This window comes from Trichosurus vulpecula, chromosome 8 (assembly GCF_011100635.1).
Source record: "Trichosurus vulpecula isolate mTriVul1 chromosome 8, mTriVul1.pri, whole genome shotgun sequence".
Lineage (NCBI taxonomy): Eukaryota > Metazoa > Chordata > Mammalia > Diprotodontia > Phalangeridae > Trichosurus > Trichosurus vulpecula.
Window position 1 is genome coordinate 159,508,657 of NC_050580.1, and position 22,431 is coordinate 159,531,087.

Here is a 22,431-nt window from a genome sequence, read left to right on the forward strand (position 1 = left end):
TCTATCCCAATATAATAGTCTCTGTCTCATTAGTACTGCCCCTTGGGGTATATCTGCATGAACCTGTCAATACAATTTGAACTCCTACAGCAACTCCAGGCCAGCATGTCTAGGTTCATATCCTTTTATCCAGCCTATCCTAGCCTAATCCTATCCTAGTTTCTTTGACCTTGCTACCACATTCCTCTCTCTAGACTCTTGCCTCCTTGGATGTTCTTGTTTCTGCCTGTGTAAACTCTGTAGATCACTAAATCAGATCCATCTACCAAAGTTATTTCTTGCTCCTTCCCAGCTGACCTATTTCTAAGAAACATCTTTAACCTAACCTATTTAGAACTATCTATTGCCAACTGAAAAATGAGATTGGATATTATGTCAAAAAAGGAAAATGATAAATGTTGGAGAGGATGTGGGAAAATTGGGACACTAACGCTCTGCTGGTAGGGTTGAGAATTGATTCAATCATTGAGGAGAGCAATTTGGAACTATGCCCAAAGGGCAACCAAACTGTACCCATACCCTTTGATCCAGCCATACGCTACTAAGTCTGTATCCCAAAGAGATGAAAAGGAAAAGGACTTACAGGTGTAAAAATATTTACAGCAGCTCTATTTGTGGTGGCAAAATACTGGAATCTGAGGGGATACCTATCAACTGGCAAATGGCTGAACAAGCTGTAGTATATAGAATACTATTGTGCAATAAGAAAGGATGAGCACTCAGATTTCAGAAAAGCCTAAAAAGATTTGTACAAACAGATGCAAAGTGAAATGAGCAGAACCAAGAAAACATTGGAAACAGTATCATCAACATTCTATGATGATTAACTATGAATGACTCAGCTCTTCTCAGCAACCCATTGATCAAGACAAGTCAAAGGACTCAGGAATGAAAATGCTATCCGTATCCAGACAAAGAATCGATGGACTCAGAATGCAAATCGAAGCATATTTTTTCACTTACTTTACTCTTTCTCATGGTTTTATTTACTTTTGATGTTTCTTTTCCCATAACTGTGACAAATAGGAGAATATATTTTACATGATAGCAGCACATGCATAAACTATATAAAACTCCCTACCAATTTCAGAAGAGAAGGAGGGAGACAGAAGAATTTTAAACTCACAATCTTCTAAAATTGAATGCTAAAAATTTTCTCAATATGTAATGAGGGAAAAAATAAAATAGTATTTAAATTTAAAAAAGAAAAAAAGACTAAAAAGGAAAAAAATGCTTTGTTCAGTGGCCCTCAGGATGTGGCTTCATAAGAACAATTTGGTGAGAATAAAAGAGGCCTGTTGTTTCTATTCTTCATGATAAGCAGACAAACCAAAATTAAAGATACTAAATTAAATTCTTATTCAATTCAGATTTTATTCCATAGAGGAAAGAATATATTTGTTTAAAGGTTAAATGTCTATAAATGACTAGTATGATGACTTAAATATTCTGCTGAGTTCCATGTGTTCTTAACAATACAAACTGCTTTTTAGGAACCCAGGGGGCAAAAAAAAAAAAAGTTAAGCAGAAGACAAAGTTTTTTCCTAGATGGCTGCCTAATGTATAGCTAGATGAGAGGAGAAAAAAATGTTTGTTAATGTGGAAAAAATAATGCGGAATTCACTATTTTAAAAGGTACAAGCCAATTTTTCAAATGATAATTTTTTTTACATCTCTACGTTTATTCTATTTAATTCTATTTTGCCACTGCCTGAGAATTATTATAAATGGGCATTTATATGTAATTTCATGAACAGATGTCTATTAGCCATTAGAATAACCACCAAATGTCTACAGGTAGAAAATAAATTACTTACAACATACATTTGACATGAAAATTTTGGTACAAATTCCAACCTTTCATAGAGAAAAGAAATTCAGAACCTGTGCACGCATAAGCTAGAACTAATAAAGCAGGACGTTGTAAGCAGCCTTTTAAAAAAGTGGTCTTATGAAAGCAAGTTGGAACAATGAAAAGCACTCTCACTCTTTCTGTCTCATTCTCCCTTTCATTCTCTCTCTTCCTCTCTCATCATTAAATACCATATTAAAAAGAGCTAAAAGTGGATAAGAGATCATAAAAAACTATCCATTCAAAACCAGAAAAAGAACAGGAAAACCTGAAGTAGGGGAGAAGGAAGCGAGAAAGGTGAATATTAGGACTCCCTGGGGGGTGCAGAGCCAAGATGGTGGCTGGAAAGCAGGGACTTGCATGAGCTCTCCCCCATATCCCTCCAAACACCTGTAAAAATTCTAGAGCTGTAGAAATGAAATAACAGAGGGAAGCAGGGCTGCAGCCCAGGAAAGCCTGGATGGTCAATGGGAAGGGTCTATTCCACAGAACTGGGAGCAGAGCAGAGCCCAGAATGGGCCGGGCCAGGATCAACCAGACTGGGAGCCTGGCAGAATAGGGCGTAGTGCCCTGAATCAGTGAGCTGTGGCAGTTACCAGACTTCTCAACACCAAAGACAACAGAGAAGGTTAGTGGGTAGAACTGCTGGAACAGAGTGAAAGGAGCACATGGTCGGCCCTAGCCCCGGGGGCGCGGAAGTGGTACAGCTCTGGGGCTGCTTCCAGGTGCAGTTGCCTCTGGCCCCAGGCCCACCAGGTAGGAGGAATTAAGCAGCCAATCAGAGCAGGAGTGCAGAGCCTGCTTGTATCTGAGTCATGGTCCAGGTTGGTGGTTCCTTGGGGGAGGAAGAGCACTGGTGTGGCAGAGCTTGCTGTGTAGAAGTAGCTCTGAAAACAGCAGCACAAGGCCCCTAAAGCCTGGGAAAAAATTCTACTCTACAAGCAGTCATTTTACAAAAAGCTCAAGGGTCAAGTAGTTGGCTGGGAACATGAACAGGCAGCGAAAACGGACCCAGATTCAGAATAAGACTTTGGAGTCTTTTTTTGGTGACAAAGAAGAGCAAAACATACAGCCAGAAGAAGTCAACAAAGTCAAAGAGCCTACATTAAAAGATCCAAGAAAAATATGAATTGGCCTCAGGCCATGGAAGAGCTCAAAAAGCATTTGGAAAAGCAAGTTAGAGAAGTAGAGGAAAAGTTGGGAAGAGAAATGAGAGTGATGCGAGAGAGCCATGATAAACAAGTCAATGACTTGCTAAAGGAGACCCAAAAAAATACTGAAGAAAATAACACCTTAAAAAATAGACTAACTCAAATGGCAAAAGAGCTCCAAAAAGCCAATGAGGAGAAGAATGCCTTGAAAGGAAGAATTAGCCAAATGGAAAAGGAGGTCCAAAAGACCACTGAAGAAAATACTACCTTAAAAAGTAGATTGGAGCCAAGTGGTGGTTAGTGACTTTATGAGAGATCAAGAAATTACAAAACAGAACCAAAGGAATGAAAAAATGGAAGACAATGTGAAATACCTCGTTGGAAAAACCACTGACGTGGAAAATAGATCCAGGAGAGATAACTATGAGGGAAAACTGCTCTGATGTTCTAGAGCCAGAGCATAAAATAGAAATGGAAAGAATCCACTGATCACCTCCTGAAAAAGATACCAAAAAATCTCCTAGGAATATTGTTGCCAAATTCCAGAGTTCCCAGTCAAGGAGAAAATACTGCAAGCAGCCAGAAAGAAACAATTTGAGTATTGTGGAAACACAATCAGGATAACACAAGATCTAGCAGCTTCTACATTAAGGGATCAAAGGGCTTGGAATATGATATTCTAGAGGTCAGTGGAGCTAGAATTAAAACCAAGAATCACCTACCCAGCAAAACTGAGTATAAGGCTCCAAGGCAAAATATGGACTGATGTGTGTAATTCATGAGACCTCAATATTAGGGTACCTGAAGGGAATATACATATACATATATATATATATATATTGACAGAGGGCACAGGGTGAGTTGAATGTGAAGGGATAAGGGATGAGAGAAGAATATATGGAGAGAGAGAGAGAGAGAGAGAAAGGGAGAGATAGAATGGGGTAAATTATCTCACACAAAAGTGGCAAGAAAAAGCAGTTCATTGGAAGGCAAGGGGGGCAGGTGAGGGGGAATGAGTCAATCTTGCTCTCATTGGATTTTACTTGAGGAAGGAATAACATACACATTCAATTGGGTATCTTAACCCACATGAAAGTAGGGGGAAGGGGATAAAAAATGGGGGACAATAGAAGGGAGGGCACATAAGTGGAAGAAGTAATCAAAAGCAAACACTTTTGAAAAGGGACAGGGTCAAGGGAGAAAACTGAATAAAGGGGGACAGGATAGGAGGGAGGGAAATATAGTTCGTCTTTCACAACATGACTATTTATTTTGCATAATGATACATGTATGGCCTGTGTTGCCATCTTAGGGAGAGTGGGTGGGAAGGGAGGAGGGAAGAGAATTTGGAACTCAAAGTTTTAAAAGCAGATGCTCAAAAAAAAAAAGGTTGTTTTTGTATCCAACAGGAAAATAAGATATACAGGCAATGGGGCATAGAAATCTATCTTGCCCTACAAGAAAGTAAGGGGAAAAGGGATGGGGGGGAAAAGAAGGGGGGGTTGATAGAAGGAAGGGCTGACTGGGGAACGGGGCAATCAGAATATATGCCATCTTGGAGTGGGGGGAGGATAGAAATGGGGAGAAAATTTGTAACTCAAAATCTTGTGGAAATCAATGCTGAAAACTAAAAAAAAAAAATCACATGAAAAAAATCCAAAGGATTCCCTATACTTTTTTGAGGGTAGTTGGGTGGTGAAGTGGATAAAAGCACTGGGCTTGGAGTCAAGAAGACTCATTTTCCTGAGTTCAAATCTGGCTTCAGACACTTACTAGCTGTGTGACCCTGGCCAACTCACTTAACCCTGTTTGCCTCAGTTTCTCATCTATAAAATGAGCTAGAGAAGAAAGTGGCAAACCGCTCTAGTATCTTTGCCAAGAAAACCCCAAAATAGGGTCATAACAAGTCAGACATGAATAAATGACAACAACAAATCCTTTTTTGTGTCACTGACCCCTTTGACAGTCTGACAAATCCTATGGACCTCTCCTCAGAATAAAGATTTTTAAAAATTTAAAAGAGAAGAAAATGCTAAACTTCCAGGTGGATATTGGTGAAGACAAAAATGTAATTATTTTTCTCATACAAGTTTATGGCCCCCTGAATTTATCCAAGGGCCCACTGCACTCCAAAGTTAAAATCCCTGTTCTAGAAAGAGGTATAAGCATCTGGCAACTTACAAAAAATTCCAGAGATCAAAGTAAACAGAATAAGGGGAAAAGAATGTAGATTATCAACTAGGGGGTTAAGGGACATTCTACAAAGCAACAAAGGCTCAGAAAGAAGTTGAGTACTCTGTATAAACAATAAAAGTTTCCATGAGAGAGTGAAGCAAAACTTTCTTAAGTTATATCATGCCCATATAAAGGCAGTAAAGAAAAAGGGGAAACTGGAGCACTAAGGTAAGGGGTACTGAGGCCTGACTGAGTTAGGGATAAAACAGGTAAACTAAAGGCTGTCTAGATAACCTACTTCCAATAAAAGTCAAGAGACCAAACTGAGAAGGACATATTCTAGAGCAGCACTTCTTAAACCGTGGATCACATACTGAATGTGTGGGTTGTGAAAAATTCGGCAACAGTAAAAATGGTTTCTAAACACACAACAACCAAAAATTAATTCAAAATCAAACATATAATAAATCTGAGGTGTTTTTGGCAGCACTTGCCCATAATGCATCGCTCAACTTCACTATAGCCTTAGTTCTGAACACATAACACATGCACTTTGCAATGCACACGCCATCACACCATGCAACACCAATGAACGCTGCCAGAAACACCTCAGCTCAGATCGAGACTATTGTATGGTACAAACTGCAGTGTTTTTACTGTAGATATAAAAATTGCTAAATGGACTTCGGCTTGGGATTAGGACAGAATTTCCAACAATTCCTGAAATGACTCTAAACATACTTTTGACATTTTGTACTATGTATTTATGCAAAGCAGCATCCTCAGCATTGATGACTATAAAACGAAAATATTGATCAACTCTGGACAACGTTGAAGTTGCTCTACATCTTGCAGTATCAAATATTACACCAAGATTTAGTTCTTTATGTAAAAATAACAAGAACATCCATCTCATTAGTATGCAAATATGCTTTCATCTTTGATAAATGGTAAAATTAGACATATATGAAATAACTGCTTTAAAATAAATTTCTTTATGATTTATTATCAGCAAATGTTTGATTTGCATACCTATTTTATATAACCTATACACTCAGGGTTGTATAAAATTTCTCAGGTGAAAAGGGGTTTGTGAGTAGAAAAAATTTCAGAAGCCCTAATCTAAATAGCTACTGACTAGAGGAATACAAATTGAAACAATTCTGAGGTACTACCTCATACCTATTAGATTAGCTAACAGGACAGAAGAGGAGAATGACAAATGTTGGATGGGATGCGGGAAAAATGAGACATTAATGCACTATTGGTGGAGCTGTGAACTGATTCCACCATTCTTTAGAGCAATTTAGAACAATACACAAAGGGCTATAAAACCACTGCCACTGCTAGGTATCCAAAAACAGATAAACAAAAAGGAAGAGGACATATACGTACAAAAATATTTATAGCAGCTCATTTCTGGTGGCTGCAAGTTGGAAATTGGGGGGATACCCATCAACTGAGGAATGGCTGAACAAACTGTGCTATGCGATTGTGATGGGATACTACTGTGCTATGAAAAATGATAATCAGGATGCATTCAGAAAAAACTGGAAAGACTTACATGAGCTGATGCAAAGTGAAATATACTGTGTACAAAGTAACAGCAATATTGTAAGATGATCAGCTGGGAATGCCTCAGCAATACAATGATCCAAGACAACTCCGAAGGACTTATGAAAATTGCTAACCATCTCCAAAAAAAAGATGGTGTCTGAATACAGACTGAAGCATATTTTTTTGCTTTCTTTATTTTTCTTGAGCTTATTTTTTTGGTCTATATTTTCTTTCACAACATGATAAATATCAAAATATGTTTTGCATGATTACATAGGTATAACCTGTATCAAACTGCTTGCCTTCTTGATGAGAAGAGGGAGGAAGGGAGAGAATTTGGAACACCAAAGTTTTACAACCGAATGTTTAAAAATTGTTTTTACATGTAATTGGGGGAAAATAAAAGACTAAGTATATTTTAAAAAATAAAACTGAATTTAAAAAAAGGTGTATACTTGACTATGAGGGGTTGGTCAACTAGTGACATTGAGTGAAAAGCAAGGAACAGCCCTCATGATGTCATGTAAATTAAAATTTAACACCCTTTCCCCTCATCATATTTGGGGGATCCCCCTACAGAAAATTTTTCTGAAGACATAGACAAAAAATGCATAGCATAGAGTGGCATGAATGGCTCTCTGCACCGCTGGAGGGAAAACCTAAATCAAAGAAATCATAGGTTACTTCCAAATCACAACCAGTTATACCATATCTCAGTATGAAATACCAAATCTTTTCACATTATGGAAGCATGCCTATTCTTAAGAACTCTTTATTTTTCTGTTAATGGACCAGAATTCCCCTTTAATCTTTGAGCACACTCTTAAATGTCATTATTATTATTTTCTAAAGGCAGTTCAAAATTACGCTTCTGTCAAGAGAAAAACCAATTAAGCATTTACTACACAGCACGAACTATTATGTACTGTACTCTTTGTATAGTGGCAAAAAGACAAAAGTGAGTCAGTTGAGCTAAAATATTCTGGTCATTGGCTGAAAATATATCCTTTAACATTAAATCGCTAATAATAGTCTATTTCAAATATAACTTCCAACTACTGTCCAACAAGACTGAAGTTTGTTCTAATCTAATAACAGTCTCATATTGACATGACTAAAATTTCTTTCAGTTTTTAAAAACAGTGCCAATATTTTTATTAATAAAATCAGTGAATAAATTTTACTGAAAAAAATAAAGTGAAGGAAGTTGAAAAATACTGCATTTCACATACCTCCTGCTGAAGTACCAGCAGAGCTATTGCTGGGAAGAGTAGAAGTTTCTGACACTGCAGAAGGCTGGGTACTGGAGACAGCTGAAGTAGCTTCAGAGGCCTGCTCTGAGGTAGACGCATTTGAATTGTTATTGGAAGAACTCACAACCTGGGATTCCACCCTAGCAGAGGTGGTTGGGACTACTGTGGGTTCTATGAAGAAGCATAAAATATTAAGTTATTATTTTAAATTTTTTAAAGTAAGCTAAAATGTTTTTGTAAATTTATATCTAATAGGATTACTTATATAAACAAACTATTTTAAGAAATATAAATTCTGTCAAAGCACATGCAGATAATCTATGGTAAAGAAAAATTCTCTAAAATTAAGCAATAAGATCAAATGAAAGAAAGCAAAGTAAGCAGAACCAAGAAAATAATTTGCATAATGCCAACAAAAATATAAAGGAAAAGAATACAAAAAGAATCCAAAACTTCATTTTGGGTCATGATAATTATTGGTGAAGAATGATTCATACATTTTTGGATATGGCCAATGTGGTGATTTGTTTAACTCTACTTATGTGCTACAAGGAATCAGGGAGGGTAAAAGATTTAATAGGAAATGTGAAGTAATAGTATCATAAAAAGAATTTCCACGTTAATAATGGACAATAGTAAATAACAATTAGTAAAATATAACTAGAGTAAAAATGTTTCTGAATTCCATTTTATGATAAAATACTTGACAGCAAAGGTTGCCACAGTCATTTCACAATTAATAGGCACAAATTCCCTGAGCCTCATCAGGGCAACACAATTGGGAGGAGGCAAAGGAAACCAAAGTGTAGCTCTGCTTCTCATAAACAATGTTACTCAATGTTGGGAAAGAAGAGTTAAAACTATATCTCACTAGAGTATGATCTGTGTTTATCTTCATTTTACTATCTTATCTTTCTTTCCAAGCCTAACAGCTTTACCTACAGTAAATGTTTAGCATTGCTGACCTGATAAAATTAAGCAAATGCAGTAAGGGTTCAAAAAAAAATCCAAATAACTATTCCCTGCTCATAAATAAGGTGTATCTCCCTTTCAAAATCTCTTCAAAACTCCCACTTATCTTTCCATTCTCTTTTATTTAGATTTCCTTATGCTTAAATACCAGCATTAAAAATAAACCATTTAGGGGCAGCTAGGTGATGCAGTGAAAAGAGCACCGGCCCTGGAGTCAGGAGGACCTGAGTTGAAATCCGGCCTCAGACACTTGACACATGTACTAGCTGTGTGACCTTGGGCAAGTCACTTAACCCCAACTGCCCTGCCCCCCCAATAAATAAACCATTTAATTTCATTTTTTCTATTTAACTACTTCGTGTGTAGAACCATATTCTTTCCTACACTGTAAATTTCATCTATACCATGAATTTTATTTTAAGGATCCCTATCATAATTTCAAGTTAATATTTATAACACTATTTCTGGAGGAAGTATCTCTACAATATAAACTTTCAACACGCAAGTGGTCCATAATTTGGGCACAGTCTACATCTCAAACATACAATCATAACATATACACAGAAAAAACGATAACCCCTTTGCATGCTACAAATGTCTAAACTTCTACTAACTTATTAAGGGAATCTTCAACTCAAACACATTCCTTTCATGTATAAATGTATTGAAACCATTTCAACCTACCATCTTCATCCACAGTGAGGTCCACAACTTCTGCTGCATTCTGTCTCAACGGCTGTATAACTGTGGAAATTCTACTACGGTTTCGTGGCTCCTGTGGCCGAGTAGTATGAGAATTTGAGCCTTGGCCCCAATGAGATCTGGAGTGTCCAACTGATGAACGAGACCTTTAAAAATTAAATTTTACTATGATGAAACTAATGTGATTTGGAAGCTCAAATTGAAAAAACTATCAGTTTGACCCCCATGAAGTTAAATGCCCCCTTTTACTCATAAATTCTATTAAGACCTCCCCTAGTAGATGACGAATCTATGATTAAGGAAAATCGGAATCTACTAAATAGTAAATGCAATGATTTAAGTCCACCAGTGGTATGGACATACCAATATTTGGTTTAAAGGATGAAATGATTCAATTGTTACTTGAAGTATTAGCCTTGGTTTTGATAAAACATTTATACAAGAGCTAATAACTGAAATCTATTCACTATAGTTATAATGGTATACATATAAAGGTTCAGGATTCCAGAAAGGAGAACACTATTTGTATTCTTACCACCACAGATCAGAGTGGTTGAGAACTAGGATACTTGAAAACAAAATCAAGGCTCATCTAGGTCCTGGCTTAGAAATAAGAGAACACATGCAGGAATTAGATTGATTTCCAGGGATCAGAAGAGTTGATATTAGCTTAAATATAATGGTCAATTTGTTGGTTCCAGAACTATAGCCTGAGCTTTTAAAGAAGCTTTGCACTTAAACAAGGACCTTTAAGGACTGCATATTATCAATTTTAAACACATTGAACTAAATACTTAACTCCACATGATAATGTTTCTTTAACATTTATTGTCTATTCAAAAAGAATATTAGTGAAAACATCAATTAAATCAGTCAACAAACATTTATTAACTATTTGCTATATGAAAGGCCAGGAACTAAGGGTCAGGGAAACAAAGAAAGGCAAAACCAAAGTCTCTGCTCTCAGGGAGTACACATTGTAATGGAAGAGACAACAATAAACAATTAGGAAGGTACAAGACTGTAGATTGAAAGTAGATGGAGAATAGAAAGCACTAACAGGTGAAGGAATAGGAAAAGGCCTCCTAGAATAGGAGGGATTTGAGCTGAGTTTTCTAGGAAGTCAGAAACTAATAGGTAGAAGAGGCCTCCATTTTGTAGAGGGGCCTAGGCTAGCCTTCATTCCTCCCTAGGCTCTCTCAGATTCCTGGATTTCAAGAACATGTAGTCTCATTCTGGAACTTCCCTCGAAGCCTAGGGCCTTCCCCGCCTTGGAACATCTCACCATTCCTGTGGCCTTCACAACATGGATGATCCCACCAAAAGGCACGTCTCCATCTCCCATTAGTGAGTTCCTCCTGAAACCTCCATTTTGTAGCTGGCCTTAATTTCCCTTCTGACCTTGTGCTTGGCTTCTGGACTTCAAAACTATGCCCTTGTACTGGTTACTTTCATCTTCCTCACACCTCCTTTTGAGTTTCCTTTCGTGTGTCTCCTCCCATTAGAGTGAAAGCTCCCGAAGTAAATAAATTTTTTCCCTTTTACTTGTGTCCCCAGTGCTTAACAAAGTACTTGGCAAATAGTAACGGTTGAATAAATACTTCCTTCCAAGGTGTAGGGGACAATGAGCACAAAGTCAAGGAAGAGAGAAAACACATGAGAGTATTCCTGTTGCAGAAATTACAGGTAGGTCACACTGGAACACAGATTATGTGGAGGAGAATAAAGTATAAAAAGCATGGACAAGGAAGAGGGAAGGAAAAAAATCTGGACCTCAAAATCTCATAAAAAAGAATGCTAAAAATTATCTTTACATATAATTGGGGGAAAAATGCTATTTTTTAAAAAGCAGAAAGGAAGACGCAAAGTTATGAATAACAGCATGCCACTGGAGCTCATTAAACAGACCCTCAATTAAGAAAAACTAAATTGACAGCTAAGTGAGGAATGGAGTGGAATGGGGAAAGGAAAGGCAGAGAAACCAACCACATAGCTACAGCAAAGGTCCAGGAAAGAGGTGATAAAGACCTAAATGAAGGTTATGTCTTTGTTAGTGGAAAGACCAGGGTGCATAGGAAAAATGCTACGAAGGTAGAATCCACAGGAGTTGATAAAAGATTAGATATGATTGATGAGAGAGGGAGTGAGGAGACAAGGAGGACACCTAGGTTTTGAGTTTCAGTGACTTGGAGGATTGGCGATACCTTCAACAGAACTAAGAAAGTTGCATAGTGAAAGAATTTGGAGGGGCAGAGAAGATAATGAATTTTCTTTAGAGTAAGTTAATTTGAGATACCTATGGGAAATTCAATTCAAGACATACAAAAGGCAGGTAGTGATGCAGGAAGGGCACTAAAGAGAGAAACTAGGGCTTACTATATAGATCTGGGAATCATCTCTATAGAGATCATAACTGAATACTCTCATAAAGGGGGATATACTATTAGCCATGACCTCTGCATCAGCTGTTTTGCTTAACTTCTTTATCAGGATTTTAATCTGTAGGATTCTATTTTTCTCTGAAAATGTTGAAATTTGTTCTTCTAAAATCTTAGGTACATGGTTCTCATTACAAATTCTAATATAGAGTGCTCATATCCCCCCAAGTTTTTCATCATTTCTAATTCAGCTACTTCTTTCTTGTTGATTTAATTAGATCTAAAATAGTAATTTCACTCAGGGGTTCCTCTCCCTTTTAAAGGATGACATAACCATTAAATCAAACCAGGAATTTATTAGCAGCTGATCTGAGCAGGTAATTACAGCAGACTCCTAGATTACTACATCACCTCACCCACATCACTACCATGCCTATGAGCCTGGTTTGACAGGCTTCCTGAACTTCTCATCTATTTTCTCCTTAACAAATAATCTGAGATAAACTCAGATGATAATATCACTTCTTTCTATCTTCACCAAATGCTTTCCTTATTTGCTGTCTGTAAGGGCAAGCAAAGTGGGACTTTTTGTTGTCTTTTGTATTGGAATTCCTCTCAGGACTAAGGCAATCAAGTGGCTTTGACTGAATCTTGCCTTTCTTTGTAGGAAGGCCCACACCCTTTTGCTAGTTAGGCTGAAAGAGGTGTGATGCCCTTGGGCCCTGAAAAAGGATATCTATACCCAGGGGATAGCCACTGAACTCAGAATGGAGAATCATGAAGAGAACTCTCAGAATTGTGGGAGGAGAGGTTTTGCTTTGGGGGCTCACTCACTGGAAGAGCGTTCCTGTGACTTGGCCAGACCAGACTCTGGGTGGATGTTAAGGAGCACCCCCACCTTTAAAAAACCCAAATGTTGGGGCTCCTCTCTTTCTGGTAACTATGTATGTGATATCTTGGTCAGACAGCTAGAAGCCCTGTCTGTTGATTTGTGTTTATTTGCTCTGTTCACATAGTTTCTGCTTGTAATTTGTGTTTTCTCTGAAGTTCAGGGTGCTGACTCTTCCCCTTAACTAAGTGAATGATAGATGTATGTTTAAATAAAGTGAGACTGCAAACCCCTTGAAGTTGCTTTCCTTAGAAAAGGAGATCAAAGAATCTGTGCTAGAAGCCTTCATGTGTGCTGGTGTTATTGGCTTTACACCCCCACAGCAGCTGCTAGCAACATTGTTGTTCAACTGTCTCTCTCTGAATTTTGAAATTCCTTACTTTTTAAATTTTGGAGCTAATTAAGAATTTGTCCAAGCTACCAATTATTTTCTTTCTTTTCAAGAAAATAACTATTCATTTAAATTTATGCCCCCCCCCAATAAAACCTTAAATTAAAACCACTCACAATGAAAAATATAAAACAAAAAAACCCTAAAATTATCACAATTCCTTATTCTAGTTTTTTTCTTCTTTGCAGTTCTTCATACACATTTTCCCATACTTCTTAATAATCCACATTTTATTTTTTTCCATACTTTATAATTTAATATTTTTTCAGCATTGACTTCCACAAAATTTTGAGTTACAAATTTTCTCCCCATTTCTGCCCTGCCCCCCACTCCAAGATGGCACATATTCTGATTGCCCCATTCCCCAGTCAGCCGTCCCTTCTGTCTCCCTACTCACCCTGGCCCCCCCTCCTTTTTCCCCTTTCTTTCTTGCATGGCAAGATAGATTTCTATGCTCAATTGCCTGTATATCTTATTTCCCAGTTGCATGCAAAAAACAATTTTTTTTTTAACATCTGCTTTTAAAACTTTGAGTTCCAAATTCTCTCCCCTCCTCCCTCCCCACCCACTCTCCCTAAGAAGGCAAGCAATTCAACACAGGTCACACATGTATCATTATGCAAAACAGTCCCATTAATAGTCATGTTGTGAAAGACTAACTATATTTCCCTCCATCCTATCCTGTCCCCCTTTACTCATTTTCTGCCTTGACCCTGTCCCTTTTCAAAAGTGTTTGCTTTTGGGGCAGCTAGGTGGTGCAGTGAGTAGAGCACTGGCCCTGGAGTTGGGAGGACCCGAGTTCAAATTCGGCCTCAGACACTTGACACATGTACTAGCTGTGTGACCTTGGGCAAGTCACTTAACCCCAATTGCCCTGCCAAAAAACACAAAAAAAAAAAACAACAAAAAAACAACAAAAGTGTTTGCTTTTGATTACATCTTCTCCCATCTGCCCTCCCTTCCATCGTCCCCACCTTTTTTACCCCTTTCCGCCTACCTTCATGTGGGGTAAGATACCCAATTGAGTGTGTATGTTATTCCCTCCTCAAGTCAAATCCAGTGAGAACAAGATTCACCCATTCCCCCTCACCTGCCCCCCTTCCCTTCCAATGAATTGCTTTTTCTTGCCACTTTTATGTGAGATAATTTACCCCATTCTATCTCTCCCTTTGTCCCTCTCTCAGTATATTCCTCTCTCACCCCTTGATTTTATTTTTTAGATCTCATCCCTTCACATTCAACTCACCCTGAGCCCTCTGTCTATATACATATATATCTATATATATCTATATATATTTTTATATATATATATATATATATATATATATATATATATATATATATATATATATATATATATATATATTCCCTTCAGGTACCCTAATACTGAGGTGTCATGAATTACACACATCATCTTCCCCTGCAGGAATGTAAACAAAACAGTTCAACTTTAGTAAGCCCCTTATGATTTCTCTTTCTTGTACACTTTTTCATGCTTCTCTTGATTCTTGTGTTTGAAAGTCAAATTTTCCATTCAGCTCTGGTCTTTTCACTGAGAAAGCTTGAAAGTTCCCTCTTTTATTGAAAATCCGTATTTTGCCTTGGACCAATATACTCAGTTTTGCTGGGTAGGTGATTCTTGGTTTTAATTCTAGCTCCACTGACCTCTAGAATATCATATTCCAAGCCCTTTGATCCCTTAATGTAGAAGCTGCTAGATCTTGTGTTATCCTGATTGTGTTTCCACAATACTCAAATTGTTTCTTTCTGGCTGCTTGCAGTATTTTCTCCTTGACTGGGAACTCTGGAATTTGGCAACAATATTCCTAGGAGATTTTTTGGTATCTTTTTCAGGAGGTGATCAGTGGATTCTTTCCATTTCTATTTTATGCTCTGGCTCTAGAACATCAGAGCAGTTTTCCCTCATAGTTATCTCTCCTGGATCTATTTTCCACGTCAGTGGTTTTTCCAACGAGGTATTTCACATTGTCTTCCATTTTTTCATTCCTTTGGTTCTGTTTTGTAATTTCTTGATCTCTCATAAAGTCACTAACCACCACTTGGCTCCAATCTACTTTTTAAGGTAGTATTTTCTTCAGTGGTCTTTTGGACCTCCTTTTCCATTTGGCTAATTCTTCCTTTCAAGGCATTCTTCTCCTCATTGGCTTTTTGGAGCTCTTTTGCCATTTGAGTTAGTCTATTTTTTAAGGTGTTATTTTCTTCAGTATTTTTTTGGGTCTCCTTTAGCAAGTCATTGACTTGTTTATCATGGCTTTCTCGCATCACTCTCATTTCTCTTCCCAACTTTTCCTCTACTTCTCTAACTTGCTTTTCCAAATGCTTTTTGAGCTCTTCCATGGCCTGAGGCCAATTCATATTTTTCTTGGATCTTTTAATGTAGGCTCTTTGACTTTGTTGACTTCTTCTGGCTGTATGTTTTGCTCTTCTTTGTCACCAAAAAAGACTCCAAAGTCTTATTCTGAATCTGGGTCCGTTTTCGCTGCCTGTTCATGTTCCCAGCCAACTACTTGACCCTTGAGCTTTTTGTAAAATGACTGCTTGTAGAGTAGAATTTTTTCCCAGGCTTTAGGGGCCTTGTGCTGCTGTTTTCAGAGCTACTTCTACACAGCAAGCTCTGCCACACCAGTGCTCTTCCTCCCCCAAGGAACCACCAACCTGGACCATGACTCAGATACAAGCAGGCTCTGCACTCCTGCTCTGATTGGCTGCTTAATTCCTCCTACCTGGTGGGCCTGGGGCCAGAGGCAACTGCACCTGGAAGCAGCCCCAGAGCTGTACCACTTCCGCGCCCCCGGGGCTAGGGCCGACCATGTGCTCCTTTCACTCTGTTCCAGCAGTTCTACCCACTAACCTTCTCTGTTGTCTTTGGTGTTGAGAAGTCTGGTAACTGCCACAGCTCACTGATTCAGGGCACTACGCCCTATTCTGCCAGGCTCCCAGTCTGGTTGATCCTGGCCCGGCCCATTCTGGGCTCTGCTCTGCTCCCAGCTCTGTGAAATAGACCCTTCTCAGCGACCATTCAGGCTTTCCTGGGCTGCAGCCCTGCTTCCCTGTTATTTCATGGGTTCTACAGCTCTAGAATTTGTTCAGAGCCATTTTTTACAGGTGTTTGGAGGGATATGGGGGAGAGCTCATGCAAGTCTCTGCTTTCTAGCTGCCGTCCTGACTCCACCCCCACCCCCCACATTTGGTTAATCTTAATGACAAAACAGTACTTCAAGATCAATGGTACTTTAAAAGTATTAAAAAGTTATACTTATCTAAATTTGACTCTAAATATAAATGTGCTGTTAAAATAAAACAAATTCAATTTTGTCAAGCTATAAATAATTTATCTACTTACATGCACCCTGAACATTATAGTTCTGTATCCATTTATTTCTACTTACACATATATATCAAAAAGACAGTAAACTCTTACCGGTAACTTTCACCAACTGTTACAATCTCCACCTCACTATCAGTTGAGGTAACATTAATTTCTTCATTGGCAGTGACCTGCGGAGTGGAGGATGCTTCAATCACCACAACATCCTCATCAATATTTCCTGGAACCAAAATGAAAACATTGAAAAAGATATTCCTGACAAGGTAAGTACTTTCATTTTAATAATTTCTTTTCTAAAAAATACTAATTAAAAGATTTGAAAAGAATATAGTTAAATAAAAGTTTTATTTTTTCATTGAAGGCTAGACACTCAACTGCAACTAGGTCAGTCCACTAAAGGAATCAAAAATGTGTGACATCTTATTCCCAAACAAAATCAAATTTTAAGTTTCGAATCACTGAGGCACTTCCAACAGGGAAGATATTGCCAAACAAGGCACGAGCCAGGACCTTCTATACATAAATAGTAAATTTGGTACATGTGAAAGATTCAAATGCATACATTAAAGATACAGTATAATGGAAATATGAAGTCTTGTAGTCCAAGAGTCAACTTTTACCTGTATTATTTTATGGGAACTCCATCATACTTTCAAATGGCACAGAAATGAGGGGCACCAAGATTCTATTTTCTAGCATGGTAATAAAACAAGAGCCCAAGGCCTACAACCTTTATAAGTTGACACTGATATGGTTCATTAGATTTCCACGCATAAACACTAGAGCATTTTGGTTTCCTGCTAGAGGGGGAAAATCAAAGTTTATGAACAAGTGCTGACTTAGACTCTAATGAGGAAAATGGAACAACGAGAAAGATTTAAAATAAAAATGTACATCTCACTTCCCTTATGATATCAAGTACACTCTTTACAAAGAACTAAATTACATGAGTCAAACTTTAACATGGAATATTCTTTGCTTGCCAATAAAAAACCATACTACTACCAATTTGATCCTGGAGACTGTAGTTCAGTTAATACAAAACTGACATCAAAATGTTAACAATTCAGCAATGGATGAATATAAATTTTGAAACCTCTATGTGGCTACAAGGGCATATTCTTCATTATATTTCCTTGCAAATACGAAAATTTGCTCCTGCCACAAAAAATTCCCCAATACTCAGAAACTATTAGATGCAACATGGCAAAGCAAGAGATTAGATTTGGAGTAAGACAGGGATTCAAATCATGCCTCAGAAACTAATTAGTTTCATATCTCTGAACAAATTACTTAATCTTCCCAGCCTCAATTTCCTTATCTGTAAAAAGGGTAGTAGGGGGTGGAGGGTTAGGCTTAATGACCTATAAGGCCCATTCCAGCTATGAATCTATACTACTATTAAATACATGGTAGCATATATACAAAATTTGAAAGCAATCATACTTTGGCATTATTTTTCAAACCATTAAATCAGTTAATACACCTCATTTCCTTTCACCTCCCCCCTTTTCCCTTCTATTACAACAGTTTTTTCTTGCCTCTTTTATGTGAGATGATTTACCCCATTCTATCTCTCCTTTCTTTCTCCCAATATTTTTTTTTTAGTTTACAGCAGTCAGTTCTATATGTTCTCGAGTTTCAAATTTTCTTCCCTTCCTCCCTCCCCAAAAGATGATATGTATTCTGATACAGATTCTATATAAACCTTCGCATTAAACTTATTTACATATTAGTCATGTTGTAAAAAAGAATTATAACCAATGGAATGAATCAGAAGAGAGAAGAAACAAAACCAAAAAAGGAGAGGAAAAAAAAAAGAGCAAATAGTTTGCCTCAATCTGCATTCAAACTCCATAGTTCTTTCTCTGGATGTAGACAGCTTTTTCCATCATGAGTCCATTGGAGCTGTCTTTGAGCCTTGTATTCCTGAGAAGAGCCAAGTCTATCAAAGTTAGTCAATACTGAATCAAGTATGTCTGTGGTTGTGTACAACGTTCTCCTGGTTCTACTCATCTCACTCAGCATGATATCATGTAGGTCGTTCCAGGTTATCATGAAGTCCGTATCTTCCCCATTTCTTATAGCACAATAGTATTCCATTACATTCATATACCACGACTTGTTCAGCCATTCCCCAACTGATGGGCATCCCCTTGATTTCCAATTCTTCGCCACCACAAAAAGTACTGCTATAAATATTTTTGTACATACAGGTCCCTTTCCCACTTGTGTGATCTCTTTGGGATATAGCCCTAGGAGTGGTATTGCTGGGTCAAAGGGTATGCACATTTTTATAGCCTTTTGGGCATAGTTCCAAATTGCTCTCCAAAATGGCTGGATCTGTTCACAACTCCACCAACAATGTATTAATGTTCCAATCTTTCCATATCCTCTCCAGTATTTATCATTTTCCTGTTTTGTCATGTTAGCCAATGTGACAGGAGAGATGTGGTATCTAAGAGTTGTTCTGATTTGCATTTCTCTAATCAGTAGTGATTTAGAGTATTTTTTTATGCCTATAAATATCTTTAATTTCTTCCTCTGAAAACTGCCTGTTCATATCCTTTGACCATTTCTCAACTGGGGAATGACTTGCATTCCTATAAATTTGGCTCAGTTCCCTGTATACTTTAGAGATGAGGCCTTTATCAGAGACACTGGTCATAAAGATTTTCTCCCAATTTTCTGCTTCCCACCTAATCTTTGTTGCATTGGCTTTGTTTATGTAAAACCTTTTCAGTTTAACATAATCAAAATTATCCATTCTGCATTTTGTAATGGTCTCTGTCTCTTCTTGGGTCATGAATTCTTCCCTTTCCCATAAATTTGACAGGTAAACTATTCCTTGCTCTCCTAGATTACTTATAGTTCAGCCTTTATTTCTAAATCATGAACCCATTTTGACTTTATTTTGGTATACGGTGTAAGATATTGGTCTATGCCCAGTTTCTGCCCTATCATTTTCCAATTTTCCCAGCAGTTTTTGTGGAATAGTGAATTCTTAGCCCAGAAGCTGGCCTCTTTGGGTTTATAAATGAGTAGACTTCGGCATCTTGTGTACCTAACCTATTCCACTGATCCACCACTCTGTTTCTTAGCCAGTACCAGGTAGTTCTGATGACTGCTGCTTTATACTACAGTGTGATATCTGGCACGGTAGGCCACCTTCCCTAGCATTTCTTTTCATTAATTCCTTTGATATTCTGGACCTCTTGTTCTTCCAGATGAATTTTGCTATTATTTTATCCAGCTCTGTAAAATAAGTTTTTGGTAGTGGCATGGCACTGAATAAGCAAATTAATTTAGGTAAAATTGTCATTTTTATTCTATTAGCTCAGCCAAACCACAAGCAACTGATGTCATTCCTAATTTTAGATCTGACTTTATTTTTGATAAGTGTTTCGTAGTTGTGTTCATAAAGGCCCTGGGTGTGTCTTGGCAGGTAGACTCCCAAATATTTTATAGTGTCTACAGCAATTTTAAATGGAATTTCTCTATCTCTTGCTGTTGGGCTTTGGTAGTAATGTACAGGAATGCCAAGGATTAATGTGGGTTTTATATCCTGCAGCTTTAAAAGTTTTTTATTTCAAGTAGTTTTTTATTGATTCTCTAGGATTCTCTAAGTAAGTATCATATAGCCTGCAGAAAGTGATAATTTAGTTTCTTCTTTGCCTATTCCAATTCCTTCAATTTCTTTTTCTTCTCTTAATGCTAAAGCTAATATTTCCAGTACCAAATTGAATAATAGTGGTGATGATGATGGACATCCTTGTTTCACCCCTGATCTTACTGGGAATGCATCTACCTTATCCCCACTACATATAATGCTTGTTGATGGTTTTAGGTAGATACTATTTATAATTTTAAAGAAGACTCTGTTTATTCCTATCTTTCTAGTGCTTTTAATAGGAATGGGTGTTGTATTTTGTCAAAAGGTTTTTCTGCATCTATTAAGATAACCATATGATTTCTGCTAGATTTGTTATTGATATGATCAATCATGCTGATACTTTTCCTAATATTGAACCAGTCTTAAATTCCTGGAATAAATCCTACCTGGTCGTAGTGTATTATTCTTCTGATAAGTTGCTGCAATCTTTTTGCTGTTTTATTTAAATTTTTTGCATTAATATTCATTAGGGAAATAGGTCTATAATTTTCTTTCTCTGTGTGGACTCTTCCTGGTTTAGGTATTAGTACCATATTTGTATCATAAAAAGAACTTGGTGGGACTCCTCCTTTGCCCATGTTCCCAAATAGTCTATTAAGTATGGGAATTAATTGTTCTTTAAATGTTTGATAGAATCCACATGTAAAACCATCTGGTCCTAGAGAGTTTTTCCTAGGGAGTTCATTGATGCCTTGCTCAATTTCTTTTTCTAAGATGGGGTTTTTTAGGTACTTTACCTCCTCTTCTGTTAACCTGGGCAATTTGTATTTTTGTAAATATTCATCCATTTCCCTAAGGTTGTCAAACTTATGGACATACAATTGGAAAAAATAATCCCTAATTATTGCTTTAATTTCCTCTTCACTGGAGGTAAATTTGCCCTTTTTATTTTTGATTCTGGTAATTTGGTTTTCTTTTCAAATTGACCAAGGGTCCATCAATTTTATTGGTTTTTTCATAAAACCAGCTCTTAGTTTTATTTATTAGTTCAATAGTTTTCTTGATTTCGATTTAGTAATCTCCCTTTTGATATTCAGTATTTCTAATTTGGTATCTAACTGGGGATTTTCAATTTGTTCTTTTCCTACCCTTTTCAGTTGCATGCCCATTTAATTGATCTCCTTATCTATTTTATTCATGTAAGCATTTAGAGATATAAAACTTCCCCTAAGAACTGATTTTGCTGCATCCCATAAGTTTTGGGGGGTTGTCTCATTATTGTCATTCTCTTGAATGAAGTTATTAATTGTTCCTATGGTTTGTTCTTTCACTCACTCATTCTTTAGGATGAGATTATTTAGTTTGCAATTAATTTTTAGTTTATCTTTCCATGGTCCTTTATTACAAATAATTTTTATTGCATCATGATCTGAGAAGGATGCATTAACTATTTCTGCCTTTCTGCACTACAGGCCTTTTCTAAAATTCTATTCACTTCCTTAACTTCTTTCTTGTTTATTTTGAGGTTAGATTTATCAAGTTCAGAGGGGGGAGGTTGAGGTCCCCCACTATTATAGTTTTGCTGTCTATTTCTTCCTGTAACTCCCTTAATTTCTCTAAGAACTTGCATGCTATACCACTTGGTGCATATGCGTTAAATAATATTGCTTCATTGTTTATGGTGCCTTTTAGCAGGATATGGTGTCCTTCTTTATCTCTTTTAATTAGATCTATCTTTGCTTTTGCTTTGTCTGAGATTAGGATTGCTACTCCTGCTTTTTTTACTTTAGCTAAAGCATAATGTATTCTACTCCAGCCTTTTACTTTTACCCTGTGTGTATTCCCGTTTCAAATGTGTTTCTTGTAAACATATTGTAGGATTATGGTTTTTAATCCATTCCGCTATCTGCCTCCATTTTATGGGAAAGCTCATCCCATTCACATTCACAGTTACGATTACATGCTGTGTGTTTTTCTTCATCCTATCCCCCCCGCTCCATTTATACTTTTATTTCTCCCTTCTCCCTTCCACACCTCAAAAGAGTTTTGCTTTTAACCACTGCTTTCCTCACTTTACCCTCCGTCTTGATTACTCTCCCTCATCTTACCCTTTTCTCCTTGCTACTTCTTCCCTCCCTTCTGACCACCC

At 37.3% G+C, this 22,431-nt stretch overlaps 1 protein-coding gene across 7 annotated transcripts in view; it reads right to left on the reverse strand.

The window, feature by feature from the left end:
• RNF111 (ring finger protein 111) overlaps positions 1-22,431 on the reverse strand; it is a 121,170-nt gene that overhangs the window by 42,694 nt on the left and 56,045 nt on the right. For all 7 annotated transcript variants that reach the window (XM_036735053.1, XM_036735052.1, XM_036735051.1 and 4 more), the window contains exons 3-5: positions 16,763-16,889; positions 9,645-9,808; positions 7,968-8,159 (exon numbers count right to left, since the gene is read on the reverse strand). In XM_036735053.1, the coding sequence (XP_036590948.1) occupies positions 7,968-8,159; positions 9,645-9,808; positions 16,763-16,889 (483 nt within the window). The remainder of the gene's footprint in view (positions 1-7,967; positions 8,160-9,644; positions 9,809-16,762; positions 16,890-22,431) is intronic.